General features: G+C 53.9%; 2 protein-coding genes across 6 annotated transcripts in view; one reads left to right on the top strand and one right to left on the bottom strand.

The window, feature by feature from the left end:
• Positions 1-10,462, bottom strand: part of ADGRG5 (adhesion G protein-coupled receptor G5) — a 21,681-nt gene extending 11,219 nt beyond the window's left edge. Inside the window, exons 1-2 of the mRNA XM_081119482.1 lie at positions 10,417-10,462; positions 5,970-6,018 (exon numbers count right to left, since the gene is read on the bottom strand). Of these exons, the coding sequence (XP_080975608.1) occupies positions 5,970-6,018; positions 10,417-10,425 (58 nt within the window). The 5' untranslated portion in view covers positions 10,426-10,462. The remainder of the gene's footprint in view (positions 1-5,969; positions 6,019-10,416) is intronic.
• Positions 10,463-26,200, top strand: CCDC102A (coiled-coil domain containing 102A). Of its 5 annotated transcripts, none has more exons than XM_081119483.1 (9): positions 10,463-10,565; positions 15,372-16,113; positions 17,351-17,577; positions 18,655-18,763; positions 20,598-20,714; positions 21,036-21,245; positions 22,301-22,471; positions 23,402-23,505; positions 25,619-26,200. In XM_081119483.1, exons 2-9 carry the CDS (start codon positions 15,523-15,525, stop codon positions 25,746-25,748), a joined length of 1,659 nt encoding a protein of 552 aa, XP_080975609.1. In that variant the 5' UTR covers positions 10,463-10,565; positions 15,372-15,522; the 3' UTR covers positions 25,749-26,200. The 5 variants fall into 5 exon arrangements, with proteins under 5 accessions (XP_080975609.1, XP_080975613.1, XP_080975610.1 ...); XM_081119484.1 differs by lacking the exon at positions 10,463-10,565 and adding an exon at positions 11,034-11,254; XM_081119485.1 differs by lacking the exon at positions 10,463-10,565 and adding an exon at positions 11,287-11,413.

Here is a 26,200-nt window from a genome sequence, read left to right as displayed (position 1 = left end):
CTTCTTTGACTCTCATTACTCCTGCATTTTACAGATGAGGAAACCGAGGCTCAGGGACCTAGAGATCGTGCTTTGCTCAAAGCAGCCCAAAGCCAGAACTCTGTGAACCCAGAATTCTTGACCAGTTGGTAACGCCTGCCACTAACAGCTGTGCCTGAGTCACTCCACCCTTCGCCAAAATGGTCTTGCTGGGGGCTTTCCTCACAGCCCTGACCTCACCCAGGGGGAAGCTGCTTGGAAGCCAGCGACATATAACCCTGTCCAACCCCTTCGTTCACCCACCATGTGACTTTGTGCAAGGACCTGGCCCTCTCAGCCCTCATTTCCCTCGGTTTTAAAATGAACTAATAAAATTCTGTAAGGGCAGCAAATGTATGGCTATCCTCAGAAGCTTCACTAAAATGAAAGTGAGTGCGTAAAATAGACATCAAACCGCAAAGTCACAACAATGACAAAGAAGACAACAGCAGGGGAGTGATGTCGGCAAAACTAGGAGGCCACAAAGCAGGACCTGCCAAGGGTTGAGGGTGGAGCAGGAGTACCTGGAGCAGCCATCCGAGCTCTGAGTGTAAGGTGCGTGAGTACAAGGTGGCGACTGGCTGCTACTAGAGACAGACCTCTGCACCCTAGCCTCCCTCTGACGTAACACCCTCATCCCACAGGTCCCTGACCTGCTACCAAAAACTAAACCCAAATCACCTACAGACTAGAACGACTCAATAACGTATACTAAGGCTGTAACATAAGAAATATGCCCGTTTCTAGGTATAAATATAATTTACCTCACTCACTACTGTTCTTTTACACACAATGCCTGGTATTTCATCAAAGATTATTGCATATAACATAAAATCAAGACGAAGAAAAGACTAATTGTAAAGAGATAAAAGAGGCAACAGAGCCAGACCCAGAGATGACCAAAATGTTGGAACTATAAGGTTGATAAATCTCTAGCCGGAATGATCAAGAAAAAAAGAAAGAAGGCACAATTACCAGTGTCAACAATAAAAGAGAGGCTTTCACTATAGAACCTAATGACATTAAAAAGATAAGGGAATAATATTAACGATTTATGCTAATAAATTATATAACTTAGGTGAAATGGAAAAATTCCTTGGAAGATACAAACTATTAAAGCTTACTCAAGAAGAAACTGATAACATTAATAGTCAATTATTTATTAAAGGAATTGAAATAGTAGTTTAAATACTTTCCCACACAGGGATATAAAGCACAGCACAGGAAACATAATCAATAATTTTGCAATACTATATATGGTGGCATGGGGGTGTTGGACTTATTGGGGGGAACACTTTGTAAATTATATAAATGTCTAACCACTATGCTGTACATCTGAAACTAATGTAACATTGAATGTCAACTGTAATTGAAAAATAAAAAGAAGCCTTCCCACAAAGAAAGCATTTGGCCTAAACAGCTTCATTGGTTAATATTTTCAAACAATTAAGAAAGTTATAATACCACCCTGGCCGGTGTGGCTCAGTTGGTTGAGTGGACGTCCCATGCACTCTCTCTCTTTTCTTCTCCCTTCCTCTCTCTCAAATCAATAAAAACATATTTTAAAAAACAATAATATCAATTCTACAAAAAATGCTTCCAAAAAAATAAAAGACAAAGAAAGCAATAACAAGACCCTAGACATACCCTTTCAGAAAATAAAGGAGGCAGGAATGCCTCCAAACGCATCGTATGCCAATATTCCTGTAGCGCCAGAAACAGCCGTGGATATTACGAGAAAAGAGAACTGGAGGCCAATACCCCTCGTGAATGCAAATCAAACTCAAATGCAAAGCCCTGCAGGATATTCTGTAGAAACTGACAAGCTGATTCTAAAATTTGCATTAAAAAGCAAAGGACCTAGAATAGCCAAAATAATTTTGAAAAAGAAGAACAAAGTTGGAAGACTCGCACTACCGATTTCAAGGCTTACTTACAATCATCAAGATAGTGTGTTACTGGCGTAAGGACAGACACACAGATGAAGGAGGCAGAACAGAGAGTCCAAAGTATACCCAGGCAAATATGATAAATTCACTTTTTACAAAGATGCAAAAGTAATTTGATGGAGAGAAGATAGCCTTTCCAATAAATGGTTCTGGAATAATTGGATTTTCCATGTGAAAAAATAAAAAGGCCTTGGATCCATACCTTGCAGCAGATACAAAATTTAACTCAAAATGGATCATAGATGGAAGTTATGAAATTTCTAGGAAAAAAAAGGAGAAAACCTTTCTGACTTTGGGTTAGGCAAAGATTCTTAGAAATAACACCAAGGGAAGTCCTTAGGGAAATGCAAATAAAGATGGTGGCACATACAAACTTTTCATTCTGATTATCCTCTGACCCAGGAAACCCATTTTTATGAACTTATTCTGTGGAAATAACAGGGCAAGCCAGGAATGTACACAGAGAGATATTTATAATACCGTTGTTAAGCATGAAGGAAAATGGAAACTATGTAAATGTCTATCCATAGAGAAATAGTTAAATAAATTACAGCTCAATGCCACTTTGGAAAACAGTGTGGCAGTTTCATAAAACTACACATGCACCTACCATATGACCCAGCCATTGCACATCTGGGCATTTATCCCAGAGAAATAAAAATTCATGTTCACACAACATGAACTTCATAGCAGCTTTGTTCGCAGTAACCTCACATTGAAACCGGTCCCAATGTCCCTGCAATGGGGGAATGGTTAAACACACTGGGGGCCATCCATGCTGTGAAATACAACTCAGCAACTGGAAAAAAAAATGATTGATACAACTTGGATGGGTCTCCACAGAATTATGCCCCCCCCCCCAAAAAAATCAGTAATCTCAAAATATTGTATACTGTTGGATTCCAGTTAGATAACTTTCTTGAAATAACAAAATTATAGAGATGAAGAACAGATTAGTGATCGCCAAGGGTGAGGGAGGTTTGAAGGGCGTGTGTCTGCAAAGGGGCAGCTCAAGGAAACCTTGTAGTGATGAATTAGCTTTGTATCTTGATTGTGGTTTTGGTTAGAAGAATTACGTCAGGAAATTGCATAAAACGAAACACACACACACACACACGCAAACGAAAGCGTATAAAACTGATGCTCCTAATAAAGTGTGTAAATCGTACCAAAGTCGATTTCCTGGTTTTGATATTGTACTATAGGTAAGCAAGAGGTTACCGTGGGAGAAAACTGAGTGAAACACACATGAAACCTTTCTATACTTTTTTTTTTTTGCAACCTCCTGTGAATTCATAACTTTTCAAAATTAAAAGTCAAAAAAATACAGTACGATGGGCTGTCAATTAAAAATTATGACGTGGATAGCCATGTAGAAGAGAAGCAGAGCAGCGCCCTGGCCTGTGTGGCTCAGCTGGTTGAGCACAGGCCCAGGCACTGAAAGGTCGCCAGTTCCATTCCCAGTCAGGGCACATGCCCAGGTTGTGGGTTTGATCCCTGGTCAGGGTGCGTATGGGAGGCAACCGACCAACGTTTCTCTCTTACATCAGTGTTCCTATCTCTGTCTTGTATGGACCCGGACCAGGGTTCAAACCCGAGACCTAGGTATGTGCCCCGACCAGGAATTGAACCCACCACCTTTCAGTGTACAGAACGACACTCCAACCAGCTGAGCCACCCAGCCGGGGCTGCCCATTCTTATAGTGGCCCAGCCTTTTCCTTATCAGCTCCTAGAAAACCTTAACCTAATAGGAAAATTAGCTCTTTGCTTATTATTTGAGTTGCAAATATTTATCCCAGTTTGTCTTTTTTGCCTTTTGACATTACAAGTGGTCTTTTTGCCACATGAAAATATATATATATTTTTTTGTCCGTGTCCGTGAGTTTTTTCTCTTTTTCTTCTTTTTTGCTCTACCCTTCCATACACTCCCCCTACCTCACCACCCTCCCACCAGCAGCTGTAATAAAAATTAGCAGTCTGTTTGGGCTTCTGGATTTTGAGTCATAGATAGAAAAGCCTTCCCCACTTTAATATCATGAAGGAATTCTCTTAAGTTTCTTCTAGTACTTTTACAGTTTCATTTTTACATCAAAGTCTCCAGTCCATTTGTGTTGAATCTGGAGTACAGCGCAAGATACGTATTCTGTTTTTTTTTCCCAGTGGTCATCCATTTGTCTTCAATTGTGTATTAACATATGTATTTATTTTAAAAGAGAATGGAGACTTTGGAGTCGTGGAGTGCTGGGCTCTTATTTATTTGGCTGTGCTGTGTTACCTCGGGCAACTCAGTTACCCTCTCAGAACCTCACAGAAGAGATGAGGGCAAAGGTGTGAAAGGAAGCCACTGAACGAACCCGCTGAAAGGTCTGAAATGGTTCAGGTGAGAAAGCTGAGGACCTGCAGAAAAGACCTTAGGCCATCTTGTCCACCCTCTCACAGCATGAATGGGGAAACTGAGGCCCAGGCAGTGGTGTGGATTTGATGTCCAGGGTCCCTGCACCTTAAGGCTGGGTCCCAGGCGCACACAGAGGGAAGAAGGGACTAACCTCACCACCAGGCTGGGGAAATCAGGCCAAAGCAGAAGTGACGCCTCCCTAAACCCTCCGAATAGAAGCTGCGGTTTCCATCCCCTCTCCCAGGAGCAAACCATCACCTTCACTTCTCCCTGCAACCTCCAATCTCCATCTCCATCCCTCCAGAAGCCCCACCCAGCGCCACCCCACACCCTTGGCTGTCACCATCAACCCATCACCCTGCCATTCACAATGTAGGGCCCTTGGGAAACAGACATTCCTGACCTGACTTCCAGGATGGTTCCAACGGACGTGGGGAAACTAAATACCACACAGGAGTGCGCCTGCGGTTCTACGGCAGCCCAGTGGTCCAGACTCCAAGTCGGATGCTGTGCCCGCTGCAAGGCAGCCTCCCAGTGGTGGCTGGGTGGCTGAGCTGCTGTGTGGATGAGTAAGGTCCTATTTAGCCAACAGAGAGATAAGGAGACCTTTGGAGCGCAGAGCAGGGCCTTTGGAGGATGCAAATTTGATAACCGGTTCCGGTGTTCCGTGCCTGGGGTGTGACACCGGCAAGTCACTTGACCTCTCTGTGCTTTGAGTTTTCTCATCTGTCAAATGAGGCTAAGGAAGCCTATCTCCCAGGGAGAGAGAGACTCAAACAACCATTTCCATGACCCATACTCCCAGGAATCGAGGCCTGACCAGAAGTCCCTGGCCAGGAATACATCTGAGCTCCAGACGTGGGAACCCTGCCTTCCTCCCGGAGCTGGCCCACCCTCTCCCCAACAGCACCAGGGTCTGCTGAGCCAGCCCTGCTCCTGTATGTGGCCCCACCTGTCCCTTCCAAATAGCTGCTCCTGCCAGCCACAGGCTGGAGCCCCACCTCCGGCCTCACCCCACGGTCTCTGCAGAAAAGCCCTTACAGGTGCTTTTATTAGCCCATTTCCCTGGTAGGGAAAGCAAGGCCACGCCAAAGCCCAACAGGAAGTCTGAGACTGAGCCATCACCAGAGCCTTTTCCCTGAGACACTCTGTCCCTATGTTCATGCCCAGGTCACTCCGAGAGGAACTGCTCCTGCTCCAATCTGCCCAGCACAAACTCTGTGCCAGGCACTTACTCTTGTCACCTGAGGTGCAGGTGACTGAACGAAGCCCATTTTACAGACGAAGAAACAGATCCAGAAAAGAAAGGTCCAATAACTTGCCCCAGGCCCCATGGCGGGAGTTAAGATTTGAATCCAGCACCTAACTGTCCCTTAATTTAAATTGCCTTTTTTCAAAACCATAGATCTCCACATTCCCCGCAATTTGAAGTTGCCGCTAGGACCCCAGAAACTGGTGAAAGGAATGAAGGCGGGTGCCCAGCTTGCCGCTCCTGGGAAGTCCCCAGCCTGGCACCACCCGGGTAGGGGCATGCCCAGTGCCTGCTGAGGAACCCGCAGAAAGCTGGGGAGAGTGGGGGGTAAGGGGGTCCAGAGGAAAGACTGACCTGTGAGGCTGCTGCTGTCTGCCTGCCGTCCAGCTGCTTGCGCTGCCATCTGCAGGAGGAAGGGGAAGTCGGGGACCTCTGTACAGGGCAGCCTCTCTGCTCTGTTCACCCCATACCCGCAAACCTCTTTACTTCTCTCTGCTCTCCTCACCCCCTGCCTGCACACCACATTCTCGCTTCACTTCTTCTTTCACCCAGAGAAGCCTTTTTACTTCCTCTGCGCTGAGAGCCTTTGATCTCCAGGCCCAGGGCCTGCAGCAAGTGAGGCGCTTGGAGCCAGAGGGGAGAGGGGGAAGGCCAGCGTGGCACCCTGCAGGGGTCCCAACCCACCTCAGCTCTGCACCCTTGGGAGGGGATGTCACCTTTCTGGGCCTCAGTTTCCCCATCTGAAGGAAAGGGAGAATGATCCTGCCAACCTGACAATCAATGAGACTGGCGATGGCAAGGATGGCAGGCAAGGGCTGGGTGGGACAGCCTGGGTTCAAACGCCAGGCATACCTCTTACAGCCTGGATGATTATGGGCGCCTGACACCTCAGTACCCCTCTGTGAAATGAACGTAATGACAGCACATCTCGTGGGATAGTGCAGGGCTTATAAAAGGCAGTGCTAGCCCCGGCAGCGCAGCTCAGTTGGAACACCGGCTGGTCCACCAAAGGTCGCTGGTTTGATTCCCAGCTGGGGTACATGCTCAGGTGGTGGGTTTGGTCTGCATATGGGAGGCAACATATCCATGTTTCTCTCTCTCCCTTTCTCTCTCTCGGAAATCAATGAAAACCTTTTTTTAAATTTTTTTTTAAAGAAAGGCAATGTTTCGCAGATGGGGAGCCTGAGGCTCAGAAAGGACAAGGGCCAGACCTGGAGTTACCCAGTGGCAGAGGCCTCTGGGGAAGGGGCTCACTGGGAGCCCAGCTCAGAAAACATGGTCAGAACAGTGGGGCTGGAAGGCTGGCCAGCTTCTCCTTGAGTCAGGGATCTAGACAAGCCTGTCCTACACCAGCTACTTCCGCCAGAGGACCCTAAGGAACAGGGGGAGGTATCTGTGTGTGCTGGTGGGGAGACGGCGCTCTCTCTTGTCTGGGCCCCAACCAGACTCCCTGGGAAAATTCTGTCTCAGGAATGTGCTCTCCTAACCCCCTGGGGGTGAAGGGGTATAGCAACAAGGAGAGAGAAGGCAGGTCCCAGCATGGTCTCTTCTCTCCCCCTGGCCGGAGGGAGACCTTCCAGCATCAGCCCAAGCACAGCCCACAGGTAGCTCAGGTGGCCTCTGTGGCAAGGGAGAGGGGAGCTGCTCCTTGGAGGGCAGGGAGGATCCAGGGGAGCACAGGCCCCCCACCCCCAACTGCAGTGCAAAAGCTTTTCAGGGCCCCCTATGCACCTGTGTCCTGACTCTTGGACCACACTCGCCCTGGGTCAGCAGCACCTTTGGTTTTCTGTGACCTCCACCCTGATTCTTACCTCCAGGTCCTTCCTTTCTGAGTCTCCTGACTAACTCTAGGGTTGCAGCACCAGCAGCCTTCCTCCCAGGGCTGTCTGGGAGCCCAGGCGGCTGCTCCCAGCACCAGGGAAGAGGCCCTGCCCGCCAGCCTGAAGCCCTTCTATTTTCCATCCAGATCTGTGCCAGCTTCACCAGACCTCGCCTCAGTTGAGGGTGCTGGTCACCTAGCCCTGCACTCCAGATCCTGAAACTCTGCCAAGACACTCCCCAGCTCAAAAGCCAGCAGTGGCTCCTGTGGACGAAAAGGGGCCACATACTAACAAGCTCAAGGGAGGCCTGCGTGGTGGGCCTTACAAACTCAGAGACCTAAAGTAACCACAGAGGATGGCGTGAAATTAAAACTTTTTAAAAATATATATGTTTTTATTGATTTCAGAGAGGCAGAGAGAGATAGAAACATCAATGATGAGAGAGAGTCATTGATCCACAGCCTCCCACAGGTCCCCTACCCAGGATTGAGCCCGAAACTCGGGCTTGTGCCCAGACCACGAAATCAAACCGTGACCTCCTGGTTCATAGGTTGACACTCAATCACTGAGATACGCCGGCCGGGCTGAAATTAAAACTTTTTAACTAAAAGCAGTTTATGGCAGGTAGTGATGTTCTAGGTTAGAATCTTCCCTGACAAGGGTCAAGCTTTACCTTAGTTGAGCCTATTGTCTTTTTGCATCTACAGTAATATACCTTTGGAATGGCAACCACCATTCTACTTTCTGTCTCTATGGATTTAACTACTCTAGGTACCTCACATAAGTCATACAGTATTTGTCCTTTCGTGGCTGCCTTATTTCAGTTTGCATAATGTCTTTACAGTTAATCTATACCGTAGCATGAGTCAGAATTTCCTTCCTTTTAAGGCTGAATAATATTCTTTTGAATGTGTACACCACTTTTTGTTTCTCCACCCACCCAACAGTCACTTGAGTTGCGTCTAGCTTTGGGTAGCCGTGAGTAATGCTGTTATGAACATGGGTGTACATATTATGTTCCTTTTTAACAAAGAAAAGGTTTCTAGCTGGGTTAAAGATGTTTGCTTACATATTTATTTTTATGATTTTCTTCTATTTATGCCCAGCTGATACAAATTTCCTCTTCCTAAAATACATATATGTAAAAAGTAAAATAATTTTTAAAAAAGCTAAATAAATAATGGCACAAGTGCTAAGTGTTGATAACTAAAATAGTGGCAGAGATACAGGACAGAGAACTGCTAAAGGATGGGAAATACTGACACAAGCCTCAGTCAAAAACCCCACTGGGCTGAGTTGGGGGTTGGGCACTGGGAGGCTGACACCAGATTAGCACTTCATCCTGAGGACTGCCTGGAGGTGTGGTTTTAGGGACAAGAGTGACACTGGTAAACTGAGTCAGATCTGGTCTCTAAGCCCTCCCAGCTGTGTGACCCTGGGTCGGCCACCTGACTTCTCATCCTCACTTTCCTCACTATGACATGGTCCTGACAACACCCAGTTCACAGGGTGGGTCTAAAACAGATAATTCCTGTCAGCTATCAGCACCCATCTTAGTTCCAAGAATGGGTGGCGCCCCCCACACCACATCCTGAAAGAGACGCCCTTAAGACAAGTATTTTTGCTTCCTCTCTTAAGAGGGAAGGCCCCACTGTGAAGGGGTTAGAATTGGAGCTTAGGTTCACCGTCAACTCAGCCTCCTCCACCTCCTCCCTGTCCCACCTCCGGGAATTGAGGAAGGAACTCCAGGCTCTTGGTCCCTGGCTGTCCTTAGTGGCTATGGGCCTTTGGGTATGTCCACGCCAACAGCCTCCCTGACCATTTCCCCAGCTTTAAAATGGGGACATCCTGGTTCTCTGCGTGCCCTATATCTGAATCTCACAGGTCCAAGGTGCACCCTAAGCTGCCCTTGGAGCCTGGGAAGCAACATTTTCGGATTCGTTCCCTCTCAAACATCATACGCATATCCCCACCAAAATCTGTCTCTGGCTGTCAGATGCTATCAGTGTTTAACCACACAATTGCTAAGCAAATGAAAAAGACTGAAACTGCAAATCTTGCAAAAAAAGTGTGGGATTTCACGAAGTCGATGGAAGTAATGCCCTAGAAATGGAGCAGCCGCTGACCACAGAGGCAGAGAACTTCTGTAAGAGAAATGACCAGGGCCTTCCAGAGAGGACTGTTTCACCAATAAAGCCTTCGGAGTCACCCTTGGGTTTGAAACCCTCAAATACTTTTCCAAAAATGACCCGTTTATCGCAAAGAGCCGATTCTCCCGTCATTCTAACGCGCGCATGACCGCAATCATAATCTAAATATTGTCAACCTTGGGTTATGGCTAATTTATCTTCAGCATTTTTGGTTTACTTTTCCAGGTGAGGCCCCAATCCGGCCAGGTTTCCCCCGCTCTCTGTGGATTCTTGGTCTTCCTTCTGGACGGGCTCACCCCACACTGCCCCCCAGGGCACACTATGTGGCGAGAGGGCCTCCCGGAGTCTGCCCGGAGCCCTCCCGCCAAAACCGCAGACCGCCCCCCCTTACTCGCAAGGCAGGAAACCCCAAAGCGTCTGGGCGCCGGCGGGGCAGGGGCGCGCCCTCCACGTCCGCTCGGCGGCGGAGCTGGCACGGGGCGGAGAGCAGTTAACAAAAGTGAACACTCGGGATCCGGCCCGCGTGCCCGGCCCGCGGCCCGCGGTGCCCGCCGCCGCTGCGGGGCGCCTAGTACTTTGCTGGCGCTCGGGAAACCTGAGGCGGGAAAGCCGAGCTCCGCGGGGTCCCCAGCCCCTGCCTCTCGCCCCCCCCACCCTGGGCCCCCACGCGGGGGTGGGGCCTCGGTCGGGGTCCCGCCCGCTCTGTAGCAGAGCCCGCAGCCCAGGCCCGCGCCCCGCACCCCGATGCCAGGCGGGCGTCCCCACCCCAGCACCTAACAGGGCCGGGGTCCCAGCCTGGCTGCAGCTCGCCGGCGCCCCCCGCCCCCTTACCCCCGCCATCTCCGCTCCCTCCCCTCCCCCGCGGGAGGAGGAGACTCCGTGGCCCTCCCCCGGCCCGCGGGCGGCCGCAGCCAGCCCCGTGCCCGCTCCGCCCAGGCCGCGGCGGTCGGACGTCCGGAGCCCGCGGGTTCCCCGCCGAGGTGAGCGGGGGGCGGCAGCGCCGCGAACGGAAATCCACCGCGTCCCGGGAGCTCCCTCCAGGCCGCCGACCTTCCGCGGGAGGGAAGGGGTTAAGTTGGGGGGCGTGCTTGGAGAGAGGGGAGCAGCGGGGGGCTCCTGCGTCCGCAGCAACCCCCAAACTCAGAGCAGAACTTCCTAGCCCCCTCCCCGGTCTCCCCCCGACCTCCTGAGCCCCTGGGCCTCAGGTGCGGGGGGGCTGCGGGGGGTGGGGGAAGTGGGGGGGCCGGGAATGTCGGGGGCCGGGCCGGACGGGAGGGGGCATCGGGCGGGGGCGGCGTTCGGAACTCTCCCGGGGGACCCAACGTAGTCACCATGGCGAGTGCGGGATGGACGGGCGACGCGGGCCAATCGGAGCACGGGGCCACCTCCCCGGGCCCGCTAGGCTGCCAATGGGGGGCGCGCGGTGTGGTGGGCGGGACAGCGCGCGGGCCGGAGCCCCCGCCGTCCTCCGCCCGCCGCTGGGTCTGCGGGGCGGCCCGCTGCCCCCCGGCGGCCCGGGACCCGGCAAGGACGGGCGGGCTAGGGCGACTCGGGCCGTGCAAGGGCAGAAAGAGAATTTCTGGAAGGAGCTGGGGCAGGTGGAGCGACGGCTAAGTGCAAGGAGAAAGTAGCGGGCCCCGGTTGCCCACCGTCCTGATGGTGCCAACAGGTGATATCTGGCAAGCCTGGTCCCCACCCGGGGTTCAGCGTCTCCGTCTTAACTGGGGGTTGTACTGTGGCGTTGGATTGGTTCAGGCTGGCACAAGGGCTGCCCACTTGTTGGACAGAGCTTTTAGGAATTTTGCTAGTGCCTCTTCCCATCGTACAGGTAAGGAAACGGGCCCAGAGAGGGCAGGGACTTGCTGATATCACACAGCGTAACAGCGGCAGAGCTGGGACTCGTGGGACGTCAACTCTGCGAGAATGAGTAGATCGAGGAGTCGCTGAGAGGCCCGGGGCTCGGATCGGTCCTCACGAAGGGCTCCCACCCTCTCCCATACCAGCTATGGTTGGCCACTTGGCCAGATGCCTGAGGACCCCATTGTGGCCGTGCCCTGAGGTAGACAAGACCCAGGAGGAGAAACATCCAATCCCAGCGCTCCTGCCTCCCCCCCACTCCCACCCCCACACTTTGCTGCTGGTCCTCTGTGTGGACGTGGGCAAGTTGCTGCTTCCCTGGGCCTCAGATGGGCCATTTGTAAAGATAAAAGCTAAAATCAGTGATCACGGCTATCTCTGTGGCTCCTTCATCTGAGATGGGGGTATCTGACAGTCCAGGGGTGCCCACCCCCAGGTTCAGGCTTAGCTTGCCTCCCTCCTTCCTTCTGAGTCCTCTTCTGGAGGTCCAGTGGCTAGAGCCAGGCAGCAGGTCAGAGACAGGTGCCCACAATTTGTGGGCTGCCCAGCCTTGGACCCTGCACTTATCCAATCAGGCTGTCCTCTGCGGTTTCCCGCTGGGCTCTGCTCCCTGCCCACAGCCAGGCCTATGGCCAGGGGCCAGCCCCATAGCTCCACCTGAAAGGTTCTGGGAGGACATAGGGGGTTTCTGAGCTGGAGGGAGGGGTTGGGCCACCAGGCGCACCCCCAACCCCCTCAGCTGGCCCCCATCCAGGCCTCAGTATTGCTCACTCCTCTCATTGGATATTGAGAGTCATCTAAACACGCTTAGGACAAAACACAAAGTTGTCCCCCTATGGACCCATTAGGCTTCCTCAGGTAAGAGGCCTGACCGATGACCTGGCCATGAGATGACCTCTGACCCTGACATTGGCCACAGACAGGCTCAGACACCTACCTGTCTCAGAGCCTGGCCACAAAGTGACTCCTGATCCTCAGGATGGCTCAACCCTCCCTGGTTGCAAGGGGACTCCTAACTGTCCATCTTTCATCCATAGCCCAGGAAATATTTATGCAACATCTGCTGTATGCTGGGCCCTGTGCTGAGGGCCAGTGAGACCAAAGTGCCCTTGTGGACTTCACAATGTGGCCAGTGCTGAAAAACTGGGAGGTGCCAGTGCTCTGTACAAGGTCAGGGAAGGTGACCCAGGGGAGGGGAAACTGAAAGTGGGTCTTGAAGGATGTGTTTTCTGATGGAGAAAGAAGGAAGAGATATTCCAGACTGGTCCACAAGTAGCAGGAACCACTGGTCACTTCCTGTGGACAAACTTGATGAGGGGGCCTAGCCTGAGGCAAGTATCGTATCAAAACATTCATGTTTCTGTTCTAGAGCGGGCCAGCAGCTGTCGAGCACAGGATGGCTGTGCGGCTGGGGTTCAAGACCTCTGGGTCCCACTCAGCCCTGCTGCCCAGCTAAGGGGTGCAGGTCACAGTTCAGCCTCTGCTCTCCACCCCACTAGCCAAATTGAAGCAAATCTGCTATGCAGGGCCTGTCCTAGAAGCTCTGGGTGGCACAAGAGACCCGCCTGGGTGGGCGGAAGCCTGTACTGCAAGAAGAGGGCAGCAGGCCTGATCTGGCTGTGAAAGGTTGTAGGTCTGTGCTCCCTGGGTAGGAGGTGGGGTTGGGAGATCAAGGCGTTTCCTGGAGGTGGTGGAACTGAGCTTGAAGGATGGGTGAGGAGTTTCAGAGTCTTGGGGGGGGGGGGGGCGGGGGGGCTTGAGCAGAAACCCTGAGGGTTAGAGCAGGAATAGACCCATCTGCCTGGTAGGAGACAGGAGAGGGAAGGGTGGGGTGAGGAAGTGTCCCTGGGGCTTGTAGTGGCTAGTCCCTCCTGGACCTGCTCCTTGGGGGGCGGTGACACCCTGGGGGAATCAGGAAGCCACTCCGCACACATATAGGCACACCCAGTGGGAAGAAGGCACGGAGTCTGGTGGGTAAGGGCAGCTGGAGCCTACCTCTCTAACTGTGAGCTGGGCCTGTGTTGCATCTGACTCTTGGTGAATGTGTGCATTACCAGGGCTATGTGTGAGCTTTTGTCCCCAAGGCTGTGTTATGTGAGAGGGGTGGGGTGGGGTGGAGGTGAGAAGAGGTGTGCATTGCTTGGCAGGGTCTGGTTGAATCTATGTAGTTGTGCACGGTTCCTGATGTGCTGGGGATGGGCTTCTCCAGAAAACCAACCTTGGGACCCACGCCCCGGCTTCCCACACGTATGCATACACAACCTCCAGGGGACCCTGGGCCTGCTGGAGGAAGAGCGGGAGGGCTGGTCCAGAGCACCTCTGTCCCCACTGCTGTCCTTCCTCTTCTCCCAGCCCCCAGGAAGGACCAGGCCAGGCTGCTGAGAAGGGGCACAGCAGCTGAGTCTGGAGCTCACCCCTGCCTTAAGTGTGGGCGCCTGGAAGCCATTAGGGGCCTGGGTGGCGCCTGCCCTGCCCCTTGTGTGACAGGCTTGGGATTCCTGGAAGGAGCAGGCCACCCCCTCCCTGCTGAGCCCATGCCAGGCCTGGCAGCTCCCAGAGGCAGAGAAGATATGGCAGTGGCTCCCTCCCTGTTACCCTCTGAGTTTAGGGGCTACAGGAAGGGCCCAGCAGACAGGGCCCAGGCCCTAGGACCCCTTCACCACCCCCCATTCCTAGCACAGCCCAGGCTGCCCGGCTGGCACTTGGATTTCCTGCCTCCTTCCCCTCCCCCGCAGGCTCTCACATTGTTTTTCTTTTCCAAGAGCTTCTCCAGTGGAGCCTGGCCAGGAAAATGGGGAGAGGAGAGTGAGTGTCCGCCTGTATATTTGTGTGTGTGTATGAGTGTGTGCATCTGCTTAGCAGTGAGTATTTTTGCATGTCTCTGTGTGTATCCATCCATGTGTTGGCATGTGTATGTCTTCAGGTGTGTCTGGGACTCAGTATCTACAGGTGAGCATCTTTCAGTGCATCTGTAGAGTTGTGTGTGCATTGGGTCCATCTCTGAGTATGCATGTGCCCGTCTGTGTCTCTGTATATCTGTGCTTATGTGTATGGGATGGGGTGCGTGTCTGCAGATGTGCCTGCGTGTGCACAGATGTCTGTGAAAGCACATGAGATCATGGACAGCTACCTCATTGCACAGGTGGAGAGACTAAGTAATAGAGAGGGCATTCAGCCTGCCAGGGATCCTTTGGGGAGTCAGTGGCGTTCTGGGAAATGGAACGTACATCTGCATGGCTCTATCTGGGTGCATCAACAAATACCCAAATGTCCTAAACTTGGACTATTAAAATTAAAATACAATTCCCAGTCTCATATCTACTGAACTTGACTCTTTAGGGGTGGGTCTGGAGACTGCATTTAAAGCACCTTCTGCCCTCAGCAAACCTACAGCGTGGGGTGAGAATGGGGAACAGACAGGGACTCACATAAATGGTACAGCAAGGCTGTTAGTGTAGTGATGGAGACAGGTCAGGGGCTGACCACCTGGCCTGAGATGGATGGGGAGGGTTTCTAGGAGGAGGTGATATCTGAGATGAGTTTTAAAGATGAGAAGAGGTAGCCCAGTGTAAGAAGAGGCTGGAGGGCAGCATGGAAGCATGCTGTGTTCAGGATGGAGATGAGGGAGTCACGGTCATTCAGTATATGAGATGGGACCTTAAGGTCAGGGACAGCAGGTCAAGGTTAAACATCAGCCGCCATTGCTGAAGATGGAAGGGACTAAAGCGGACAGTCTGGAGGCCAGTGAGGAAGCGTCTGCAGACCCTTGCTCACCATTCCAGCCTCACAGGGGTTCTCCTGGAGCAGACCAGTTTCTCTCCTGCCTCTGCCCACGCTGTTCCCTCTGCTGGTTATGCTCTTCCCATGGCTGATCTTACGGATACGGACAGATGGTGGCAACAGGCTAATAATGGTGTGCTCTCCCACAGGTCCCAGGAGACATCTCCCACCCGGTGGCCGGGAAAGTAGTGGGTAGCGGTGGCCATCATGCACAGTGGTATCACAATCGCCAAACGGCCCCCGCGCCGCCCCTGAGTCCAGCCCAAGTTCAAGGCCAGGGCCCACGAACCCGCTTGCACCATGAGCCACGGGCCGAGCCCCCGGCTGGCGGAATCCCCGCAGCTGTCCAAAGGCAGCCTCCTGACCATCCTAGGCAGCCCGTCGCCGGAGCGCATGGGGCCCGCGGACTCCCTGCCGCCCACGCCGCCCAGCGGCACGCCCTCCCCAGGGCCCTCTCCCGCCTTGCCTCTGCCGCCCGCGCCCGCGCTGCTGGCCGAAGGGGACTGGGAGAGCCGCGAGGAGCTGCGGCTGCGGGAGCTGGAGGAGGCGCGCGCGCGGGCCGCGCAGATGGAGAAGACCATGCGCTGGTGGTCGGACTGCACTGCCAACTGGCGGGAGAAGTGGAGCAAGGTGCGCGCAGAGCGCAACCGCGCGCGCGAGGAGGTGCGCCAGCTGCGCCAGCGCCTGGACGCGCTCACCAAGGAGCTGGCGGGCGCGCGCCGCGAGCGCCAGGAGGTGCAAGGCGAGTGCGAGGCGCGGGGCCGGGAGCTGGCGCGGCTGCGGGGCGCCCGCGGAGCCGCCGACCCGACGCCCGAGGGACCCGAGACGGAACCTGAGCGGGAGCACGAGCCCGTGCGTGACGTTGGGTCCGAGAGGCCTCAGAGCAGTCAGGTGTGTGGGAGGCGGGGCTGCTGGGCGGGGCCTGAGCCCTGGGCTCCCAAAGTGGGAGGCGCTGATTGATGTGGGCAGAGGGGGAAGCTGTTGGGCTCAAAAAGGGGACGGTAAGGGCCTAGTGCCCTAAGAGGTTTCACTCCTGCGAGGTGACCTGGTGGGACCCCAGGTCACCTCCCTTCCGGGGACCCTAGGGCAGAGAGTCCTGGGTTCTGCTGGTCCCTCCACTCCTACTACCTGAGTAGCCAACAGAACCAGGGAATCATCCCCTTTGGGCAAGAGTAGGATCTAGGTAAGGACTTGCCTGGAAGGCATCAGTAGCAGAGCTGAATCCATTCATTCACTCAACTAGAATTTGGCGGGAGAGGTAAACATTTACAACAAGCATCAATTAAAGCTAAAGGGTTGGGGCCCTTGAGGGCACTAGGAGCATGGAGGAGCCTCTGATCCAGGCTTTAGGGAGTGGGCTTCACAGAAGCTTTCTTGAAAGAGGTCTCATTTAAGCTGAGACTAGAAGGATGCAGAGGAATTAGCTGTGAAAAGTGCAGATAGGCACTCCAGGCATGGAAATAGCCTGTGCAAAAGCTGCTCTCTCAGTCTAGTAGGGAAACCCAGAGCCAGACAGGGAAGGGGCTGGCCTGCTCTTCTGGAAAGGCCATGGGAAAGGCAGGCTGGAACTGAGGTCATGGGTGTCGGGTTTGTCGTCAAGGCAGGCCTTGGGAGGGGAAGGAGAGGCTCAAGAAAGGAAAGGGGGCTTGGCATTGGGTTAATAATCCCTCACAGCTTCCTGTCTGGGAGCTGGTTCTGTTCCCAGGGCCGACTTACCATTCATCTTTACCATGTCACTTATCTCCCGGTACCTTAGTGTTTGCACCTGGAAAAGGGGATCTTGAGCCAGAATTCCTTTGGAAGGAATTTAGTTCTTACTCGTAGGAATCAACCCTCTGCTTCTACATTGATTTACACCAATGTCCCACCATATGTTTGCATACTTACAGTGACAGGGAGCTCACCACCTCTCCTGGGAGATCTTCCAGGATACAGGGAACCTTGGTGGCCAACTCCAAGGTTCCAGGAGAAGAAGGGGGAGGCCCAGAGGATGGAGGGGCAGGCTACAAAACAGAGGGCTGTGTGACTTACCCAGGGTTACCCACCAAGCTGATTCCAGGCCCAGAACCTGGGAGAGGCCAAGAGGGCTCAGCAGCAATTGGCTCAGCTTCCACCTTGGTCCCCGCAGGAACTGGAGCTGGTGGAGAGCCTGCTGAAGAGCAGACCAGAGGAGCCCGAGGGCTGCTGGGAGGCACGCAGTGTGGGGGCCGGGGGCTCACGGGGCAGCTCAGGCCGCCAGGAGCGCAGCCGGCTGCCCTGGGAGGACACAGCTGCCATAGAGGAGGATGCCTCCAAGTTGACTGCCCTGCGGTTGCGGCTGGATGAGTCCCAGAAGGTGCTGCTCAAGGAACGAGAGTGAGTCCTGGGAGGCAGGCAGGTGCTAGGGGGGTGGGCCAGAGCACCTTCAGTATCACAGGATGAAAATCTGTGTCACAGAACGTGAGACTTGCTGAAGGGAAAGAGTATTATTTGGACTTGAGCCTTGCAATATTAGAGCAGTGGTGCTCTACCCAAGGACCCCTTGCAAGTTTTTTTTTATTATTACTATTCAAATACTATGTAATGTGTAAATCAGAGTGAGGTCTTAGGCCTCAGATCATTTTCACCCCCAGGGATGTCCAACGGGACATGTACACATTACCCAGGATGCAGGGTAATTCCTGGATGGGCAGGATATCCTGGGCATTGCCAGGCATCGGGTACTAAATGACCATGTCATCATGATAACCAAAAATGCCCCCTTGGATTTCTAACATGCCTCCTAGAAGGTGGCATTGTCTCTCCTTTAAGAACTCTGTGTTAGGGGAGTAAAATGTTAGAGCCTCAGAAAGGAGACGGGTGTGGTATGGGATTGGGATGTGCAGCATGCTGGAGTGTAATAAGTGCATCTATTGGTTGAGCACTTACTATGTGCTGGGGCCAGGCACTGTGCTTGTTACCAATGGTACCTCGTTTATGCCCAGGTAGGGGGTCATGGGAGAACGTGGGAATCCCACCCAGTGATGAAGACAAGAGGGAACCCCTAGGTCTGAGGGTCACTGGACAGTGTTTTCCAGCTTTTCTAACTACAGAACCATGTTTTCAAACCAAGCCTTACAGGGAGCCACGGTGCATGAAACGGGAGCAGGGGTCATATTTGGCAGATGATCCTGGGGTCCAGGGAAAGGGAGGCACCTGCCAGAGGTGGCCAGTGCCCTGGAGGCCTGGTTTCCTCCTCACACCATGAACTGGACACCTGCAGTTGTGGGAGGGGTATAGTTCCATGAGAAATGCAAAACCGGATGCCTGCCACGGTGTAAGGTGCCAGGGCCTTGAATTCTGAGGCAAGAACTTTGGCCATGGCTCTGCAGGTGCTGACTGCATAGAAAGACTCTGAGCAGAGGGCCCTAGTGGACTCACCACCGTGTCTTCCTTTCCCTCTCCCCTCCCCAGGGATAAACTGACACTGAGCAGGAACATTGAGAAGCTGGAGGGGGAACTCAGCCAGTGGAAGTTCAAGTACGAGGAGCTGAGCAAGACCAAGCAGGAGGTGCTCAAGCAAGTGAGTCTTGGAGACAAGGGGGGCTTCTTGGAGGAAACAGCATTGTGCTGCTGAATTTCAGCAGTGGGAATGGATGAAAGAAGGGAATTCATTTATTGTCCAGCACCGGCCATGTGCCATGCACCGTTCTGAGTGCTAGGGTGGATAATGTCCCTGCTTTCAGGAGCTCGCCTGTGGGAGGGGAGGAGGGGGAGCCTGACAGGAACCAGACAGATAAATTCATAAGCTATGAAGTAGTCAAAACTGTATAAAAATGATGGGGGGTGGTAGGTCAGGAAAGGCCTAAGAAGGTGACATTTGAGGCAATACCTAAAGGGATTAGAAGAAGCCACCCTTGAGAAGATATGGGGGCAAAGTTCCTAGCAGAAGATACAGCTAATGCAAAGGTCCTGAGGCCAGAACAAGCCTAGTGTGTACAGAAAACGAGCCAGTGTGGCTGGAGGGTGGTACGTGAGAGACGAGGTCGCAAGGAGAGCTTTGTAGACCTGGGCGGTGGGGAGGAGTCCCGATGATGCATTCATTGGGTGCCCAGTGTGTGCGGGAGCTCACTGAAGCCTCATGGCAGTCAGGAGGCCGCCTAATTTTATAAATGAGGAAACTGAGGCTCCAGCCGGCAGAAAGGGGACTCAGCTTCCCCACCACAGTGTGGGGGACTCAGAGCAGGCAGGAGTGAGGCTAAGCAGCCCTTCCCGGCTCCTGTGCAGGCTCCCATGGCCACCAGGGGGCACAGCCACCCAGAGAGAGCTGGCTGGTGGGAGGACCACAGATCTCAGCGCCTGAAACTCTGCCCTGGAAGGGACTGACCCTGGTCTTAGGGAAGCTCCAAAAATACAGATTCCCAGACCCCACCCTCACCCTCCTGAATCATCGTCTTTGGGGCTCAGGTTTAAGAATCTGTCTTTTTAATGTTTGCAAATTGCGAGGTGTAATCACTTGCAGAAAAGTAAGTAAAACACAAATGTACAGTTTTGCAGATAGTTATAAAGATTTGCTTTTCCCTCGACATATGTATTTAAGGCCCATCCCTGTCACTGCACGGAGCAGTAGTTTGTTGGTTTTCCCTGCTGTCAACAGTGACTCTGCACTATGTCAAAAGTACCCCTGGCAATTCTGATGTGGCCAACCCTGTACCTGCACGCAGGCTGTGTTCAGATCCACTTGATGCATTCAGCCAGTGTACACTGAGTGCTATCCGATGCCAAGGCCATACTGGGGTATAAAGGTGGGCAGACAGACAAGCTTTCTGTCCTCAGGAGCTCCCATTCTCATGGGGAGTGGGATGGCAAGTAGAGGACAGGTGAGGAAGACAGGAGGAGAGGCCTCCCTGAGGAGGGGGCATTTGGGCCAAGGCTTGAGAATGAGAAGAACTCATGCTGCAAAATAACTCAGAAAAAAGTGTATGAGGCAGAGGGAGCCACATGTGCAAAGGCCCTGGGGTGGAAAGCGTGTATTTGAGGATTAGAAAGGAGGCCATACAATGAACTAAGAGGAAAGAGATGGGAGGACTTTGTGAGACCATTTTGAGGGGTCGGTTTCTAAGGGATCTGGGATGGGGACATGATTGCATTTATCATTTTTAAAACTCACTCTAGGCTACTGTTGTGGAAAATGGGTTGATGGGAGCCTAGCAGTGGACACTGGGAGGCTAGGTGGTAATGAGGTAGGAAATGAAAGATGTTGGAAGCGGCACAAGTGGTCAGATTCAAGGTCTGTTCTGAACACCCGGTGGCCCATTTGGGTACCACCTTCTTGCTGAGCACTCCTCACCACTGCCCATCCCCCAGAGCTGGTTCTGGGTGGTGCTCACATAACCAGGCTGGGCTGTATCCTGCAGCTCAGCATCCTGAAGGAGGCTCACCAGGACGAGCTGGGCCGCATGTCTGAAGACCTGGAGGACGAGCTGGGTGCGAGATCCAGCATGGACAGGAAGATGGCTGAGCTGAGGGGCGAGGTGAGGCTGCCAGTGGGACCTGGGAGGGCTGGGGGGCTAGAGGCCCTGCCTCTAACAGCTGGTCACTTGAAAAAAGCCTGTACTCAGGGAGACCAGCCACACCCCGGGGGGGTATCCCAATCTGCAGGGGGCAGTCTCTCTCCCACAAAGACCAGAAGCACCCTCGCATCCTGCACACGTGAAATGAGCCCAGGTTAATTATAGCACTGCAGCTGGACCTGCTTCCTGGAGCCAAAAACAGCTCCAGGAGTTGGGGGGAGGGGCCGTCCAGCTCAGGCCCCCCTTCCCCAGGGGCCCTCACCCTGTCCTGCCTTGTTGCAGATGGAGCGGCTGCAGGCGGAGAACGCAGCTGAGTGGGGTCGGCGTGAGCGGCTGGAGACCGAGAAGCTGGGCCTGGAGCGAGAGAACAAGAAGCTGCGGGCGCAAGTCGGGGACCTGGAGGAGGCCCTGGCCCGGAGGCGGCGACAAACAGCCAGCGCACTGGACTGCGACCTGCGGGCCAGCCAGGCTGCACTCTTCGAGAAGAACAAGGTGTGGCAGTGGGTGGCGTGGCCAGGACTGGGGTGGCCCTGCCTCCCCAGCCAGCCAGGGCAGAGCACCTCCTGTGTGTCCAGTGTCAGACCCACAGGGACCCTGGAGACCCCTGAAGTAACAACTGAGGACAGAGGTGATGATCGCCCTAGAAGTTGCTCCTCCTGGGCACCCACTATAGGTCAGGCTCAGTGATAATTGCAGTACCTGCATGTATTAAGCACCTACTATGCGTCCTGTGCCCGTGCTTTTTGTCCATTATATCACCTTAGTCCTCTCAACAGCCCTTTTATTTATGCAACAAATGTTTTTTGAGCACTGTGTGTAGGTCTCGTTCAAAGGCTATGGGCTGCCTTTGAAGAGCAAGGTGGGTGTGAGCAAAGTTCTGAGTGCCACTGGCTGCCATGTGGAAGGTGCATGGGAAGGCAGGCCATGGGGAGGCTGGCACTTTTTCCTGGGGCAGCAAGAGGTGATGGAGGCCTAGACCAGGCCAAGGTTGGCGGAGATAGAACAAAGAGGATGGATTCCAGAGACCTTTAGGCAGTGCCTAGCCCCATTTTACAGATGTGAAAACTGAGGCTCAGAGAAATCCCAGAGCTCAGGGGTGGATGTCTCCTTTCCTGGCTGCTCATCCTCTTCTCGGCCATTTGGCTTCTAATCTCTCTTCCTCCCACACCCACTCCCAGCTTAGTTCATCCCTGGACATGGGGCTTTAAGTGCCATGTATACACCAAGGACTGCAGACCTCATTCCTCCCCAGAAAACCTGACTCAGCACCGGTAGCCTGCTGGACATCCCACGTCATTTCTACTAGGCTCCTCAAAGTTACACGTGCAAAATAGAGCCATTGAGTCACCCCCCCAGTCCTATCCCCTCATTGACCCCCAGGCCCTCTCACCTCACTAGATGGCACCTCTCGCCTCCAGCTGCTCAGCCAAGTATTTCAGACAACAGGTGGGGAGATTCTGGGGAGAAGGGACACCAGCACCCCTTAGAACTGCCTGACATGGTACGCTCTGACGTTGAGCCCTCCCCTCATCTCTGCTGCCCTGCAGGAGCTGGCAGACCTGAAGCATGTGCATGGCAAGCTGAAGAAACAGTTCCAGGAGAAGGTGGCAGAGTTGGCACATGCCAACCGGCGGGTGGAGCAGCACGAGGCAGAGGTGAAGAAGCTGCGGTTGCGGGTAGAGGAGCTCAAGAAGGAGCTGGCCCAGGCTGAGGATGAGGTGAGCATCCAACTGGGGTAGGAGTGTCACTCCATGCTGCGTCCCCAGTGCCTGGCATGAGCCTGACTCTCAGGGTGTGCACAGGGTGGAGGTAGTGGGCAGGTGGGTGGTGGATGGATGGTAGGTAGGTGTGTGGATAGGAGGCTGAGAAGAAAAATGGACAAAGTTGATGAGAGGTTGAATAGATTAATGGATGGATGCGTGGGTAGATGTGTAGGTGATTAAATGGAAGGACAGAAGGATAACTCCATGGATGGATGAACAGATGGATGAGAGACTGGGTGGACTGAAGAATGGGAGAGAGAGGGAGGGAGGGAGGATGGATGGATGAGATGTGACAACAGACGTCTGATGGGTGATTGGGTGGATGGTTGGATGGGTGGATAGATGATGATGGATGAGTATATGGAAAGATGGATGACTGAGTAGACAGTGGAAAGATGGATAGACAGCTGACTGGGTCAGTGGGTGGGAGAATGAATGGACAGGGAAGGAGGGACAGAAGGATGGATAGATGGAAAGATAGGTGTGTCTGGGAGAGTGGAAGGACACATAGACAGGGTGAATGGGTGGCTGAATAGATTAGTGAATGGTGAGTGGGTAAGTGGGTATCTTCATCGGCAGATGGATATTTCCATGGATGAATGGTCACATGGACAGATTGATGGGGATAGATGGGTAGGTGGGTTGATAGATGTATCAGTAGCTTGGAGCATTGGTGGATGGGTAGATTTAGAAGGGAGGGGCAATAAGGATGGAGAGGAGCAAAGGGGACGCTTCCCTGGAGGAGGTGGGCCTTGGTCCAGGCCTCAGAGGAGAGACAGGGCCTACTCTCCGGGAAGGACATTTCCACTGATGAATGGCAGATGGCAGGCCAGGCTGGCCCAGCTCAAGGTGACCCCCATGCTGTTGGCCCTGCTCACCCCCCAGCTGGATGAGGCCCACAACCAGGCACGTAAGCTGCAGCGGTCACTGGACGAGCAGACGGAGCAGAGCGAGAACCTGCAGGTGCAGCTAGAGCATGTGCAGTCCAGGTGGGCCCGACGTGTACCCCGGGGGCGGGGGGACCGGGGTTCCAGCGGGGAGAGGATTCCTGGCCAAGGCACAGAAATAGGGCAGAGAGACTTCCAACCAAAGGAAACCCCCCTCCTGGGCAGGTTTGGAGCTCAAGCTAGAGAAGAAGACAGGAGAAGGAAGAGGGCCGGGCTCCCTCAGGCCAAAATCCTGTCCCCTCTGGGCAGGAAGGGCCAGGGCCAGGAAACCAGGCGAAGGGGAGTGCAGGAAGTGAGACCAGCTGGGAACCTGGAATTGTCTCCTATAGCCAGAGAACAGAAAGGGTGACCAAACCGGTCAGGGCCAAGGTGGGGTAATAGGCAGGGCCCATGGGCCTGGGAAGCCATTGGCAAGAACAAGCAGCCCTCAGGGTCTCTGGGCTAGGCTGATCCCAAGCCAGCTGGGATCGGAGGAATCTGAGAAGCCCTGGCCCCATGGTAGTCTCGAGCCCTCAGACAGGGCCACAGGGTCTCTGGGGTACCCACCAGCACACTCTACATCTTTCCCCTGCCACCCTCCCCATCCCAACACCCTGTGAATCGCACCGTCTCCCTCACACCTCTTAGAGCCATGAGATATCAGAGAACATCAGGGGCGCATAACCATAGCACTGACCGGCTCTTCCTGGGCTGGGCCCTGAGCAGGACCTTAACTCGAATCCTATTTCATGGAATGGGAGCCTGGGCTCTGCAGCCAGATGGCCTGGGTGGTGGGAATCCTGGCTCTGTGCTTCGTAGCTGTGTGATCTTGGGCCACTTACTTAACCTCTCTGTGTCAGTGTTTCCTCATCTCTAAAATGGGGACAATAATAGTTCTTACCTCTTGGTTATTGTTGGAATTAAATGAGCTGGTATGTGTTTATAAAAGTATACCTGGCACATCATAAATGCTGAATGACTGTCAGCTGCTGCTGTTACCATTACTCCTGGGTGGGGGACTTATATTTGGGTCAGATATTGTGCTACAAGAGTCGTGCTCCTGTAAGAAGGGAAGGGGAAGACTTTTTTCCTAGAGGTTTAGCAGATGAGGAAACTAAGGCACAAGAGGATAAGTCCCTCCACGGCTACGCCCCTCCCTCCTTGGCCATCTGCCATTGGAGCCCTTATTTACTAAGCACCTACTGTGTGCAGCTGTGTGCTGAGTTCCCGTGAGGAAGACAGGCTGGGGAACCAGACATAACAGCTGTGCAACATGGCCAACCAAGCCTCAGTTTCCCCTTCTGCCGGGCATGTTACCTATAAAGTGTTGGGCAGGGGCCCAGGCATGAGCCCAAGTTGGGCTGTGTCTGGCCAGCTCTGCCCAGTCCCCCGCCCCAGCACACACCCCATAAAAGGCCGCCTAGCCCCAGGGCTTTCCCGCCAACTTGGCCGCATTCTTAGGGAGTCGTAAACTCCCAAAATGGACAGGCAGGCGCTGCCCAGCCTCTCAAGTGCTTCCATGGGGAGGGCGCGGCCGCCCAGGACCGCTGCCTCGTTTTCTTCTCCAACTTTTTGTGCTTTAGTGTTCCGGGGACAGCGCACTAAATCACAGCGCAGTAATTGAGGCCCCCGCCTGCGCCCCCCCCCACGTTAATAATTCATGCCTTCCAGTAAGATGCCGCCAGGCGGCCACTCTGCTGGGGGATGGGCATCCCCGCCACAGCTCTTCTCAGGCCCAAGTTCGCCTGGTACATTTTGGCTTAGGAACTTCAACGTGGGGAGAGGCTAGGGCAGAGCACTTTCTCACTGACGCTGAGGATGTAGGGGGCTCAAACCCCCCCAACCCGCAAACTCACTTTCCGTGGTCTTTAGAGCTGGACTTGGGTTTGAATCCGGGCAGCGTGACCTTGAGCAGCCTCTCACCTCTCCAAGCCCCCACCCCACTCTCGCCCACTCTGGGAGTGGGACTTTGGGCAAATTACTCACCAGCTTCGTGCCTGGGTTTCCTTGTCTATAAAATGGGGGTGACAGTAGCACCTCCGTCATTTCAGGGACTCCTGGGAGGATGTGATGAGGTAATGTTTGTAAAAGGCCCAGCCTGGTGCCTGGCACGCAGGCAACACCGCTGTCAGCCCAGCAGATGAGATCTGAGCCTTGCCTCCGCTGTCACCCCCAGGCTCCGCAGGCAGCAGCAGACCGCCCCCCTCTTCGGGAAGATCCGCAGTGCTCGCTTTGGCACTGAGGAGGCCGGGGACGGCGCCAGCGACCTGGATGACGACGAAGACCTGCAGATCCAGGTGGCCTAGAGCTCCCCGGCTGGCAGGACGGGCCCAAGGCCACAGCAACCCTGGGTGCCCAGGCTGACTGGCCACTCGAACTGAGGCAGCTGCCGGGCTCGCTCGGGGAACGACCCCACTCCCTGCCACAGACAACCCTTTCTCTCCCAGGGTGGGGTCAGTGGCCCACCCTACCAATGCCCCGTGGAAGGGTACCCACGGCCTATGTTTTTTATATATATAGATATATTTTTTATATATATGCCTGGTGTTATAAACGCAATACTGCTCCAAGGCCTGGTCTAGGTGCCCCCACCCACCCAGGACTTTCATGTAGGGGGAGGGGGATGTCAAGAGAGGGCCATTGAGTCCCCAACCCAGGCTGCCTCTCTGAGCTGCTGGGGGGTTGGGCGGGATCTGTTCATAATACAATGTGATAAACCCAGTCTTTTGTAATAAATGAGCTGAAGTTCTTGGGGTCG

This window comes from Miniopterus schreibersii (genome assembly GCF_964146895.1).
Source record: "Miniopterus schreibersii genome assembly, chromosome: 18".
NCBI lineage: Eukaryota > Metazoa > Chordata > Mammalia > Chiroptera > Miniopteridae > Miniopterus > Miniopterus schreibersii.
Note: the sequence above shows the minus strand (reverse complement) of the source record. Positions and strands in the feature narration are given on the sequence as shown.